Here is a 13,843-nt window from a genome sequence, read left to right as displayed (position 1 = left end):
TGAATTAAATAGCTGCAACTAAAATTGCTCACTTTATTAATGAAAGTAGTGCTTATTCATTCAGGACCTATTATGCATATGAAGCAGCCTTTGTGCCAATAGCATATAAACACTTGAGGAGGTTTCATTAAAAGAAACATATGTTTTTAAAAATCCAGACTAGTAAAATTTCAGGACTTCTGGTATGTTCATCCAGCTCTTCAAAAACTTCAAAGGGAATATATTTATATCTAAATTGGATATAATTGGAATTTTAAAGAATTCCATGGGAAGGTTTGTTGTTGGTTTTAATCTGGGTTTTTACAAAACAAATGTTTTACTGCTTTACTTTGCCGGGATGACTGAACTTGGTGTGAGTGGGGGAAAAAGTAATAAGCAAGAATTCTAAGATATTTGTCTGTTCTTAGGTAAATAAGGCAAGAATTATATGCTTGCTTGAAAATTTTATTGACACAACCGTTTGGTCCCAACACACAAAACAGCACTTGAGTCACAAAAGAAAGTGTCTAACAAAATAGACAGCTATGAAAAACATTTTTCTTCCTCCTCCCACCTTGAGAAGATATAGTGCATGTAAGTTGAGGGTGACACTTTTTTTTTTAAACAGACATGAATCTAAATTAGTACAATTAATTTGTAAATTAAAGAATTTCAAGGTCTTAATTGTTTTGAATCAGTAAGTCACATCATTCAATTAACCCTTTGGATAAAAAAATATATTGTAATTCAATTGGCTATTTTGTTACTCTATGAACACAACTTCCCCAAAATTTCTTCTATTACTTTCAAACAGCAATTTAATCAGAATTACACATGAATCAAAAAAAACAAAACAAAAACACATACATATATATATATATGCTGACCTCCATAAATGGTATAACCACCACATTCGCATAAACATAGTACAGAGTTGTACCTCAATTTTTCCTCTATAGCATCATTTGGTTTACTTAGCACTTTGGATGACTTGTAATTGCATCTCATGAAAATATACTTTTACTATTTTTTTGCACATACTACTGAAACAAAGATCTAAACGATCACTGTTAACCTTACAAAATCTATGTAAGGTTATAGCAGATGTTATTACATTTAACTCATGAAATTATTAAAAGCATTCTAAAAAAATTTACATTCTGTTTTTGCTTTCTATAACACTATGTCTGTAGAGGTTTAATAAGGACTCAAACACTGTGCCACAATGCTCAGAAAAACTTCCAAGTGTTTCCCTGTATTCATAATGGCTATAGAGTTTAGTATTGGTAATACTTGGCTATATTTAAAAGATTTTTTAACAAAATCTGACTTGTAAAATTCTGTCTATAGCCATTATTTCGTGGCATTTTCAATTGCTGGCTATGAAATCTGAGCCCACTTTCCATCACTCTTGTACATTACAAAATATAATCCATCTAAAAAAGAAACCATTCAACCAGTGGAAAACCTTAGGTATACATTCTTTCAGTTTTACAGGAAATTTAGTCTGCCTGGCAAATACAACCCATTGTAAATACCAAGTTTACCCAAAATGGGTATAAGGCCTCACTCACAGGACATTTCAGCCAACTAGAAATAAGGTCATTCCCACTGGTTTACCTTCCTTCCAAAGGCTGGCCTTTCCAAAAGCCAACACAAAATACCACAAAAAACTGAAAATAGCTTCCAACACTAGAAGTAAATATTAGAATAAAAACAGACACAGTTAAAAGACAATGTGACGAAGAGTAAGCTTCCCATTTACCAAACATGCTTAAAAAATAGAAAACAAGGTTAAGCAGAATAACCTTGGCATTTCCACATACAGCTAGAACTTTCCTTACAAGTGGAAATAGCATCAATACCTTCCATCTTATAGCACTTTACATCACCTGCTCTATGATCCATAATTTATGCATTAAATGCATATTTTAGAAATATTGGAATCTTCCTAGTAACCTCATTTCCAGACACAATAGAGTGTCTTCATTTTACTTTAAACTCATGACACCAAGACAATCTTTTTTCCTTAACCCAATCCACGTCAAACTGGAACTAAACATAAAAGGGAAGCTTAAAACATCCTCAACTTCCTACAAAGCTCCTCAACGGAACTGAAAGTTTCACAAAACGTTTAAAACAAATTTTGCAATAAATCCACATAATCTTCTACAGACATCTTACATGAAAGGAATTACAATGCAATTACAAATCACCAGAAGTTGCACTTAACACAAGCTTTCCCTTAGTACAATCAAAAACCCACCACACTTTGTCATTCCAATCCAGTAATGGTTAAAATTCCTCAACAGGCTCTTAAAGACAGATCATGCATTTTATTAATACTGTCTGAAACAATCAGTAAGCAACAGCCTATAGAATATATTATGCTACATGTAGGATTACACCACTGATGAGGCTTAAAGAAAATAAAATCCATTCCACTTTAGCTGAGTTTAAATTTTGCTGTAACTGAACACCATTGGTTTATCGGGGGGGGGCGGGGGGGGGCGGACGACTTGTTAAGAATAATTTAATGAATACTGGAAGTTTTTTCAAAATAACAAAAATACTTTTCCCTGCTGACAGCTGTGTTCAGTGTAAAAAGAACAAAAACTTCACCGAATACATCTAAATACAAATTAAGTGACTTCTAGGCCGTCTCATTAAAATACATAAGGGCTACCAAATAGCTATATTTTTGTGCAGAGTCCAACAGTATTTGTCTTTCACACCAGAAGAAAATTTAAAGCTTGGTTACAGGTGCAAGTGAAAAGTTTGCTGCCAATTTCACTTTGTTTTTGTGTTGCTTTTTGGCTGGGCTGTCCATTGCTTCCTTGCTTAGTTGAGTTTCAGAAGATTGATAGGGAGGCACTGAAGAATTCTCTGTGGCACTAGATACCACAGGGCCACAGCTCAAGTTTCCTTTTGCTACTGTGGTAACAATTCTGTTTTTTTCTTCTTCTGTTAGAATCATCATCTCTAAAATAAATGTAACAGCTAAATTATATACAAATATTTTACTTTCAAAACCAGATTCTTTTATGGCTATGCAGGAAAATCATTTGATAAGAGTTCTCTCTGTGCGGAAGTGTGACTAGCAGATTTAAGAACCACAGCACTCTGGTTCAGTTCTCATCTCTGCTGTTAATTTGACATTTGGTTTTAACACTAAATATTTGTCTCGGTTTATCTATCTGCAAAATGGGTCTACTTCACAAACCACAAAAAGCGTCTCAAATACTTCATGTGAAGTACTGTAAAATTACTGTTAAAGGGCTGCTGCAGGTTGCTAAACTACTGCCATGTGCCATTGTAATGATGACTACATTTTAATGGAGGAGGAAGTGATTCCTGTAAATACTGCATTTACCCTCACAAGAGCACTGTTGAATATTGTTTGTAAAGCACTGAGAGCTTCAGATGGAACACCTCCATATAAAGTGCAATTTATTGGAAGCAAATCCACAAAAAGTCAGTGGATCATGATTAGCCGTTTGTTTGATGTTTTCAAATTTGAAAAAAAAGTTATCAGTAAAGTCTGATCAGTACCATGTAGGCTACGCCTACACTTCGGGTGTGGTGTAGAGTACAGGCACTGTGTGCGTAGCTATGTGTAACAGTGAAAGGCTCCAGCAGGGAAAGGCTCTGGCAGTGGGGAGGCAATGGGACACCACACTGCTAAAAGCAGCAGTGTAGATGTGGGAGAGAGCCATGTAGAATATATAACCTGGGGATTCAGGCACACAGGGTACTCTACTTGCCTAACCTGTCTCTTACCACCTACACTGCTATTTATACTTATTCTAGCTGTGCACGCAGTGTCTGTACTCTACATGCCACTGTAAACATTTACCTGGCTTCCAGGTACGTGCCTATGGCTATTAACTCTTACCAGAGAGAGGTGGAGTGCGTTCCTCAAACTGAATGAGGTCTGCAGATTCAAGAATGACTGGATCAGGTCTCAGTTGTGGGGATGGTAGGCAGGAAGGAACTGGTTCACACAAGAGGTCAACAGGTGATGTATTTGTGAGGCAAAGGAGTTCTTGTTCAGTTTGATTAGAAACTGCAAAAATCAAATGATCTTTCAAAATATCACCAATTTTAAATATCTAAATGCCATAGTAAATATATTAATAGTTGGTAAATGCCAAGTCTGCAGCCAAAATGCTCTAAGGGGATTTATAGACTAAACCCACACTGAAATTTGTTCAACCCAAGTCTGACACACACCCCTCCCCCTTGTAACATGACCTGACGTTTGCCAAGCTTGGACCCTGAGAGAAAGGCAAGGGAGTAAGTTCCAGAGGAAGAGAACTTTAAGCAAGAAAGTCAGCTGCCACACTCAGACACTATTTCCATGTAGAAATGCCAAGCTCCTATCAACCATTGCAGGAGGACATGTTCTCTTAAAGAACTGATCCCTAACCAGATAAGATTTTAAAGAACATATTTAATTGCATATTGAATGAGGCCTGGTCTACATGTAAAAGTTGGATGTAGCTATGTCAATATATCATAGGTGTGAAAAATCCACACCCCTGACCAACACAGCGATGCTGACCTAACCCCCAGTGTAGGCAGAGCTATGTTGTCAGAAGAATGCTTCCACTGTAGCTTGGGGAGGTGGATAAACCCCTTCCATCAGTGTAGGCTGTATCTACACTACAGGGTTATATACCAGCATAGCTATGGCAATGTAGCTATGCCAGCATTGTCTGTAGTGTAGACATACCCTGAATCGGTAGTGAGTTCAGGGCATATTATCCTACTCCTCACAGAAATAGTCTTAGTGTGTTCCTTCCAACATCAACTAAAGCGTCTGTCTCAAGGGCCATTCTATTACAGTAATCTAGCATAGAGGTGACAAAGGAATTGGTAACCATGGCAAGGTCTGTGCAACAAGGCACAGGCTCCTGGCTACCTGCAGCTGGAAAAAGACTACACCAACAAAACTAATACTGCTATTAGCAGATGTAGCAGCAGCAAGGGAGAGCTAAGGCTGCAAATCATATGCAAAAAAGGCAGTACTACAGCTGCACGTCAAGGTACAGACAATCCTGTGCTCGTGGAATTCTCCAGTGGGCCACTGTCATTTACATTTAATCTCACTTTAGCTTGTCTTCAACTTCCATTGAGATGAAGGGAATTAAGGGAACTCATCTGAAAAAGATTTTCAGCAACTTGGAAGATCAAACCTTTGTGAGGAGGAGCACACAGAAACAGGCTCCTCCTCACAAAGAGGAATGTACGTCTAAGACCTTCGTGAAAGAAGTCTGATAGCTTTAAACTCCATACATCATAGAAGCTTACTTCAAATAACTAAGTCACACAGCTCTTTCCCCATCCTGCTTTGCTTTCAGTGTATTTCTCCGCAGACTGAACCACTTTATTATACACATTAAGTTTGCATTACCATCACTAGGTGTTCCTAGTTTTAATTCCATTGACGCAGTGGATCCTAGAATCTCCATAATGTGTCCATTATTGTCAGCAAGTTGATTTCCATGATCATCCACATGATCAGCAGGGGAAAAACTGGGTGAGCTAAAACGAGCTTCAAAAAAAAAAAAAAAAAAGCAAGTTCATTGGTCTCTGATCACCTCTAAAAAGATACTTGTAAACTTCAGTGTGATAGTTGGTTTATGAAGTTCAATTGGCTTACTTACTTTTCATATCATTCTTTAGTACTACAATTCTCTTATGCCCATGTCCTTTGATCCAGACCACCTATTTATAAGACAAAAGTACAACCTAACCAGAGCGCACACACTAATCTCAACACCTAACCCATACTACTCCCCACTTCTCACACACTATGACAACATTTCTAAAGGAATGCAAGCTAACCCACCAGACTATTCACATTAGATTGCTCAATTAAAAGTCTTGTCTTGATAAGTAAAAAGAGAAGCTAAACAGCATAACCGGATGTCTGATGCTCATGCATTTTTCAGCCCCATATTTTCAGAACAGATTGGAGAGCTGTTATTGTTAATTGCTCTCCAAAAAGATTAGTTTACTTGAAAAGCTTATAACCAAAGATAATAGGCTGACATCTGAGATGCCACACTAGAATTCAAATATGTGGCATTCCCATAGCTTTTAGATTAGTAGTAAGGGTTCAAAGTTACATGGCTATTGGGATATTAGGAGGTAAACCTAGCGCAATAAATATGCAACTCAGCAACTGCACTACATTGTTTCTCTTTAGCAACTATAGGAACAGTCAATTCTCACTTGGTGGATGCTAGCAACATTTCTGCTCCATAAAGGAGTGGGGGTTTTTTGCTGCATTTTTATTTACATGTGCATTCGATTCAAACAATGAATACACAGAGAGTCATATTCACTCAGTTGACAAGTCCAGTTCAGCAAAATTGAGATTGTTAAAATATGTAACATGTCTAGTATGAATTTCCTTGTAACTATAGCAGCAGATCACACAGAGTATGAAGCAGAATTTCAGTTGCATGATGTATTTAAATTAAATGCTCTAAGAAACTGTTACTGAAAATATTCAGGAATCTTAAATTAACTTAAGTTTATGATGCAATAACAACATTCTTCAGACCTGTGGAATTGCTCCCAGGAGCTCTTCTAGACTATTATATCCATATATTTTGGGCTGCAACACTTCTCCTGTATATTTGCTATATGCTGTTGGGAACTCATGAAGGAAGATCTGCTGGTAGTGGTAGGTGTGAAGCAAGGATCTCACATTCTTTGCAAACAAATACAGATTTGTGAGTTTCACATACTCTTCTGCCACATCATTGGTAAAAACCTGCACAAAAGCAAAGAAATGTCACCATACAAATGTATGCTTCTGTTAGTCACAGTAATATCCTTTGAAAGTACAAGGAAGTACCACATATTGTATCACAACTAAAGCCAAATAAAGTGAATTAAGTATGGTTCTAAAAACCAAATCAGCTTTCCTACTAGCTTCCATACCTCAACCAAGTAAGGCAGACTCTTCAGGAGTTCAGATAAGGTCACAAATCCATATTCACATGGATTAAGGGGAGCACTGTGGATAGTTTCATAATGCCTTTTAAGCTCGTCAACAGAAAGAAAGGTGGTTTCATCCCAAGACATCATCAATACCAGCAGTTGTGCAGTCAGAGTACGTAGAGACTTTCTGTTTATCAGCTGAATCTGTTTACCAGATTCTGTGTCAGCAGCCTAAAGAATTTTGATGTTAAAAAACAGAAGAAAAATGAGTCTGGGTTCTATAAAATGGGTATTGTTTGTACCCAAAAAGGCCTAACGAACATTTTCCAGTAGATAATCTAAACTGTAAAAGAAAAAAGCTTTCTACATGGAAATATTTTGACCTTAGAAATAATTCTGCTGCAGCAGTTTTATAGTCTCTGGTGCCCCATAGGACAAAGCAGTTTACAGGTCTATTTATTTTCTTTCAGTCAGACAAAGTCAAAGCACCAATTCTCTGGGCAAAACACAAAGGAATTTCAAAGAGAGGAAAAAACCCAATGATTCCCATTGCAATGAAATAGGTAAAAATATAAATTAAACGTGCAATCTTGATATTTTAAAACAGTTTAGACAAGGAATGTAATGTCTTTGGTTCTACAAACACACGAAATCTAAGCTTTTTTTTTTTTTTAAATTAAGTCCACACTAAAAACAGTTTACCTTCACAACGTGGCAAAGTTTTTGCATTAAAGCTAGAACTGAGCTGACATCGTAGTCATGAAGGCGCAATGTGTAACCAAATGTTTTACTATATTCTGTAAGTAAATCAGTCATCATAAGGCAGTTGTCTTTCTGAGATCGCAGCAGTTTAACTAACTGGGCTGCTAGAGCTTTGACCCGTTCCACCTCTGTCAGCGTCAGAATTTTTTCCTCTCCACATTCTAATACCTTAAGGGGGGGGAAAAAATGAAGTTACACTTTGTTAATGAAGTTACTTACCTAAGCTGACTGGAAAACCCAGTTTGCAACTAGCATTCAGTAAAGGATATTTATATAACTATTTTACTAACGATTCAGCCACTTTACACAAGACATCTACATGAAAGCAAGCAGAGTTAACAAACATTCCTCAAGAGCGAAAATCACGTAAGTCGCACTTAAGCTATTGAATTTAGTCTGCTTTTATTGTCTAAACTAAGTCAAATAGAAAAGTAAATAAAGTTTGTTGTAAACTAGATTTTTAAAATTCAGTTTCAATAATTCAAGGTTATTAACAAAGGTGGTTTTTTTAAGTCTTTAACCTGATAGTGTCCTTTAAACAAACAAAAAAATTATATGGTCTATGAAAAATAGTAAATATAACTAACTAACCAAGTATAATCATGAAAGGTTAGAATTGCAGGCAGATACACAATTCACAACTCCTACTGAAGTTAACTACCTGGAAATAGCTCTTTATGATAGTAAGAATACAGTCTATTCAGGTGAGAGCTGAAAAATGCTTAAATATACCTTAGAATTTCTACAACTTACTTGCAAGACATCTGGTATGGCTTCAAAAAGTTCAAGTAGTTTGGTAAATCCATAATAAGCAAGTTTGCACTGACGGCCAAAGTGGTGGTGGTAAGAAGGAATAAATTTATTAAAGGGCATTCGGAAATGGGGTTGATGACGCAGCAAGTCAACTACCTCCTTAGAGAATTGCTTTGTTCTTTCAATTTCTTCCTGGGTACGTTCTAAAAGTGAAAGACATTAAAAGGAAGTGAACAGCCACAGAATAGTTAGTTTACAAGGCAAGAAAGGGAATATAAAGAAAATGCAGGGCATCAACATTAGCATATTTTTATCTTTTTATCAGCCACAAAAACTTATTTTTTTGTTGGAAGAACTTGCCAATACAGCAGAAAGTCTCTGCCATGCTTACATATTTACTTTGTAAAATCAATCATGTGGCAATCACTGTACAGTATTTACTAAGCAAGTTTCTTATCTCATACTCCAACAATTTCTTCCCCTCTAGCCATCCTGCACAAAGTTTAAACTTACACCCAATATTACTTAGCAAAATGAATACAAAATAGAACACTAACATTCAATTTATTCCATTACAGAAATTTTGCTTTTTAAATGGCTAGGATTATACATAACTACCTCTTAGTCATGGGATTATGATAATATAATGGCATAATTTGGCAACAAGTACAGAAGAAAATCGTCAAAGGAGAGGGACATCTTAATTCTACATTTGGATTTGCTTTATCCGATTAGCTAATTTGAAGTTATGTGAGAACACAAAATATACTGGCAATAGTGAAGGCAGAATGTGATTTTTATAAATTAATAAACTAAAATTTTTACAGATCAAAATGATGATATGGCCATACCTCTTTTGGGGATACAAATTATCATTTCATTGTCTTGCTGACACAAACAGATTGTTGTATCTGGAATTTCTGATATTATATCTGCCAACTCACACACTCCATATTCAGTAACATCCCAATCTTTAGAGAAACACCTGAACAGTTTAAGAAGAAAATTGTAAAGCAATTTCAGAGCGCTGATGTATTTTACACAGGACAATTAAATGTGAAAGTTAGCAGTTTGCACAAACAAAAAAATATAAATATATTAGTTATCAAGACAGAACCCACATCTCAATGAAACTTAAAGGCATTTTCACACTGCCAGTGACATAAGCACTTAAGAACCCATAAACCCAGGAGACATTTGTAAATCAAGTACACAAAATCAAATATTCCTATTGACTTCAGAACTAAGAGTTATACACACTGGTGCTTCAGATGTATGTGGAATAAAGAGTGAAGTTATGTATACCAACTACTGGGTGCCTCAGACTGACTTACATGATAAAAATGAGAATTTAAAGAATGTTACTTCACTAATTCAGAACTTTATACAGTAGCTTTGGAGTTAAAACAAACAAACAAACAAACAAACCTTCCACAAGACAAACTAAAACAAGCAAACATGGCATATTTTCTTATACTGCAAAGAGGCAGCAATTACCATATATAAAACTTAATGTGCTACAGTCTCCGGAAGGCATGTGCCAGCTGCTACCTCCTGACTTCACACTAGGGAAAGTAATGTGCTGAGATTGATTTTAAAAAGATTTTGCTAATCTAAGAATATCAGAGAGATGGAATGTTACTGGCAATGTGAAAACAGCACTAATTCCTTCTTGGATTTTTGCCCATTATTACTCCCCCAATCAATCAGATACCCTTGCTAGAGCTACTAAATTAGACTGGTTTGAAAAATGCTCAGGGCAATTCCCCCCTTCTCTTTTTTTCCCCTCCTCCTCCCTCTCTCTCCCCCCCGCCCCCGGGTTGAAAGAAGACATTCTCCTTTTCCACAAAAAGAACCCCCCCCACAAAATAGGGCATACTTTCTTAAGCTAGTTTGCATTACAAGTATGCCACGCACTGACGAATAAATGTAATGATTTAAGCGCATGCCTTAAGGAATAAGTTAACAAGATACAGTACCCCAATTTGAAGTAGCAGAATTTTAAGACAATTGAAAAATTAAATGCTAAAGTAATGCTGCACTGCACTCCAGAAAGTTCCTATAGTAATAATGGACTATTTTCAATCGTTTCTAAAATCTGATAAATTCCACCTTCTGATAATCTAACATCACAATGAAAAGGCAACAATGTAGTATCATGTGTCTGTATTAGGATTCTGAGTGCCAACCCCTCTTACACTACACTTTTAGAGAAAAGCAGGTGCAAATGTGGACAGCAGATGTCTCGATATTTGGCAAAAACAAAAACAACTTACCAGTGATAAGCCTGTAAGAATTCCCTCACAATAACTTGTTTACTGGCCTGGGATTTGAGAAGTTTCAATAAGTCTTGAGTGAAACGTTTTACTTGGGCCCTGTATGTTAGGGTTAACAAGCGTTTAGAGCCCATACCAAGAATCTAGAACATAAACAACAATAAATCTATTATCAGCATAAAAGCCAAGCAGTGATTTCTCAGCACTGATCACTTGTGACCTCCTGCCACCCCCCACAGTAAATAATGTGATGAGCTATTTTGGTAAAAAGAAGAACAGACTGTGGTAAGAAATATCAAGTGCATGACTATGAAAGGCTCTCTTTCCATATACTTCTTCCATAACAAATCATGGATCATTAGGAAAGCACAACGAACACTTCCTCCTCCAAGAGAACTGTCATACCTGCTGTACGGGTGATTTAGCAGAGGTTGTTGTAAAATCCACAACACTATACTTCCTCTAAGACCAGCTAACGTTAACAAACACACTGCACTAAAAAGCTACACGTTTTCAAAAGACTGCATAGGATTCTGTGATCACTCAAAGGCAGTATTACTTCATAAAAATCAGGACTACTCAGTTTCAGACAGTGCCAACTAGTAATACTGACGCTCTACTCTGTCTAAATGCAGGTCAGAGTATTATCCAAATAGCCAGCTAACCAAGGCGGCTGAAGAAACCACCACAAGCATGAAGACAAAAAGGAGACTTCAAGATTAACTAAATAGCCTCAAGTTTGAGCTCCTTGAGTCTACCACTATATATTTAGCTTAGTAAAAAGAAGGTTTAGCAGTGACTTGATCACAGTTTACAAGTACCTACATGAACAACAAATATTTGATAATATGCTCTTCAATCTAGCTGACAAAGGTATAACATGATGCAATGGCTAGAAGTTGGAACTATATACATTCAGACTGGAAATAAGGCTAAGTTTTTAAACGTGAGGGTAATTAACCTTTGGAACAATTTACCAAAGTTCTCCATCAGAGGCAAATTTTAAATCAAGGTTGGTTATTTTTCTAAAAATAGATTCTAGGAATTATTTTGGGGAAGTTCTATGGCTTCTGTTATACAAGAGGTCAGACTAGATGATCATAATGGTCCCTTGTGGCCTTGGAATCTGTGACAGTTAGATCTAAGAGAACTTTACATATATTTATAAGATCTGAAAACACAATAATAGCTGTCATGGATATAATCTCAAAAATAAATGAACTGGTAAACAATTGAATCCTAGGTACAGCCATCTCCTTTGTAGCAATTCACAAGGTTGTTGAACAAATACACTCATGAACTCAGCTGATTCAAGCTGTGACTATATGTGTAAACAAAAGAAAGAACGTGACATTGAACTCACTTGTAATACATGCGGCACTGCTTCCAGTAACTCCATTAACTTGGAATACCCATAGTCAGACACACGACACTGCTTTGCAAAGTGATGATGATATGTTGGGATGAATTTACTGACAGGTATGATACAAGATGGTTGGCTTTTAAGCAGATCTATCACTTCTCTACTGAACTGAATAAGCTGTGGGTTACCTATGGGGCTCTTCGAACGTAAAAGCCAAGGATCTAGAAGGAGAAAACTTTTTTTAGAATGAGGTGTTCATTTCAGACAGACATCATGTTACTAAGAGTTTATTAATACTATTCCTCCACAAATAGGGGAATATCTAAATAAATTTTAGAAATGTTAATATACACTGAAAACTCAACTTAAATACTCAAATTTTCTGTTAAAACCTTTGATAAGGGATCAATTTACTGTATGCAACTAATATGAGCACCTTTTTATTCAACAGAACTTTTCTTTCAGACATACTTTAAAAAACAGACTTAAAAAAAAAGTTATAGAGACTGAATAAAAAGGGTATTAGTGCTAAATAATTTAACCACTATTAAAAATCACAGTGAAACAGAGTCTGCCCTTTACTGCTGGCTACCCAGTTGCAGATAAAAAGTGATATCTACCTGTAGTTGGGGGGGGTGGTTTGTTGTGTATCCACTTAACAACTTTAATGCTGTTTTGGGCAGTGGCAATATTAACTCCAGGAACACAGGTGATGAGATGCTCCAAGGGAACACCTCCCTGGCCTTCCTGCACCATTTCTAGATCACTGAACTCTGACATATAACAATCAGGAAAGCTTTAAAAAAACAAGAGGTAAGAACAAAAAAATTATAATTACTAAAATAGTATGAACAACATACCATAACCAATAACCCCATCCACAAACACAAATAATATAAAGGATACACTTCTTACACAAAGAACTTTTTAGACATCCTATTAACAAAATTGTTCTGTGAATATTTCAAAAGCAAGACACAGATTAGATTTTGTATGCCTTTAAAAAAATAACAAACAAAAATACCCAAAAACAAAACACCTTATTGGAAACATTCTTTTAATCCACAATAAAGTAGTCTTTGTTCAACTGCTCCCAGAATTTTTGATAAACGAAGCTGAAGTATCCAAAACTCAGTTACCTGAGAGAAACAGCACTTCAGCATGTTCATAAAAGTTTAATTAAAAAAAAGAGGAGACAAAATCCTTACCATATCTATTCGTACATTGAAAGAAACACAGTTAAGCTTGTTTACCTTAGTAAAGGCACAGTGCCCTCATGGGTCTGCAGCAAACTATGCACTTGTGGTGCAAATGTCTTCAAAGACAAAATCACAAAAGGAATTTTGTAGGAGTCTGGATCAAATTCATGTTCACTGTAATGATGAGAGAAGTACTTAACTATGTTTACATCATACCCAAATTGAAGAAAAGCGTATATAGGTACAAAACTGGTGCTAGTTGGAGAGAAGGTTGAGAAAAAGCTAGAGCATGGGGGATTTCATACTTTTTACAGTATAAACTATGTTAGTTTCATGGACTACCTCCCTTCCCATTCACATAATATTTATAGGTCAACTACAGCAATTGCTTAAATGAAGAAGTAACATTAGATACTCCTGGGGGGGATTTTGCTCCACTGCGTATGTGCAGAATTCATGTCCACTGCAGATTTTTTTTTTTAAACTATGCAGAAAATATATTCTGCTAGTGAGGTGCTTTAGTTACGCCTTTCACCCACCAAAGGCTGCTGTGA

At 36.2% G+C, this 13,843-nt stretch overlaps 1 protein-coding gene across 8 annotated transcripts in view; it reads right to left on the bottom strand.

The window, feature by feature from the left end:
- Window positions 1-423: 423 nt before the first annotated feature.
- MARF1 (meiosis regulator and mRNA stability factor 1) overlaps window positions 424-13,843 on the bottom strand; it is a 35,267-nt gene continuing 21,847 nt past the window's right edge. For 7 of the 8 annotated variants that reach the window (XM_073362348.1, XM_073362346.1, XM_073362352.1 and 4 more), the window contains 13 exons: window positions 13,344-13,463; window positions 12,711-12,886; window positions 12,091-12,311; window positions 10,728-10,870; window positions 9,303-9,436; window positions 8,452-8,654; window positions 7,639-7,866; window positions 6,937-7,167; window positions 6,554-6,766; window positions 5,649-5,709; window positions 5,396-5,536; window positions 3,875-4,045; window positions 424-2,961 (listed from right to left, as the gene is read on the bottom strand). In XM_073362348.1, coding sequence (XP_073218449.1) covers window positions 2,726-2,961; window positions 3,875-4,045; window positions 5,396-5,536; window positions 5,649-5,709; window positions 6,554-6,766; window positions 6,937-7,167; window positions 7,639-7,866; window positions 8,452-8,654; window positions 9,303-9,436; window positions 10,728-10,870; window positions 12,091-12,311; window positions 12,711-12,886; window positions 13,344-13,463 — 2,278 coding nt within the window. In that variant the 3' untranslated portion in view covers window positions 424-2,725. Of the gene's footprint in view, window positions 2,962-3,874; window positions 4,046-5,395; window positions 5,537-5,648; window positions 5,710-6,553; window positions 6,767-6,936; window positions 7,168-7,638; window positions 7,867-8,451; window positions 8,655-9,302; window positions 9,437-10,727; window positions 10,871-12,090; window positions 12,312-12,710; window positions 12,887-13,343; window positions 13,464-13,843 lie in introns of those variants that run through there. The other variant, XM_073362354.1, reaches the window with a different exon arrangement.

This window comes from Lepidochelys kempii, chromosome 10 (genome assembly GCF_965140265.1).
Source record: "Lepidochelys kempii isolate rLepKem1 chromosome 10, rLepKem1.hap2, whole genome shotgun sequence".
NCBI classification, from domain to species: Eukaryota; Metazoa; Chordata; order Testudines; family Cheloniidae; genus Lepidochelys; species Lepidochelys kempii.
Note: the sequence above shows the minus strand (reverse complement) of the source record. Positions and strands in the feature narration are given on the sequence as shown.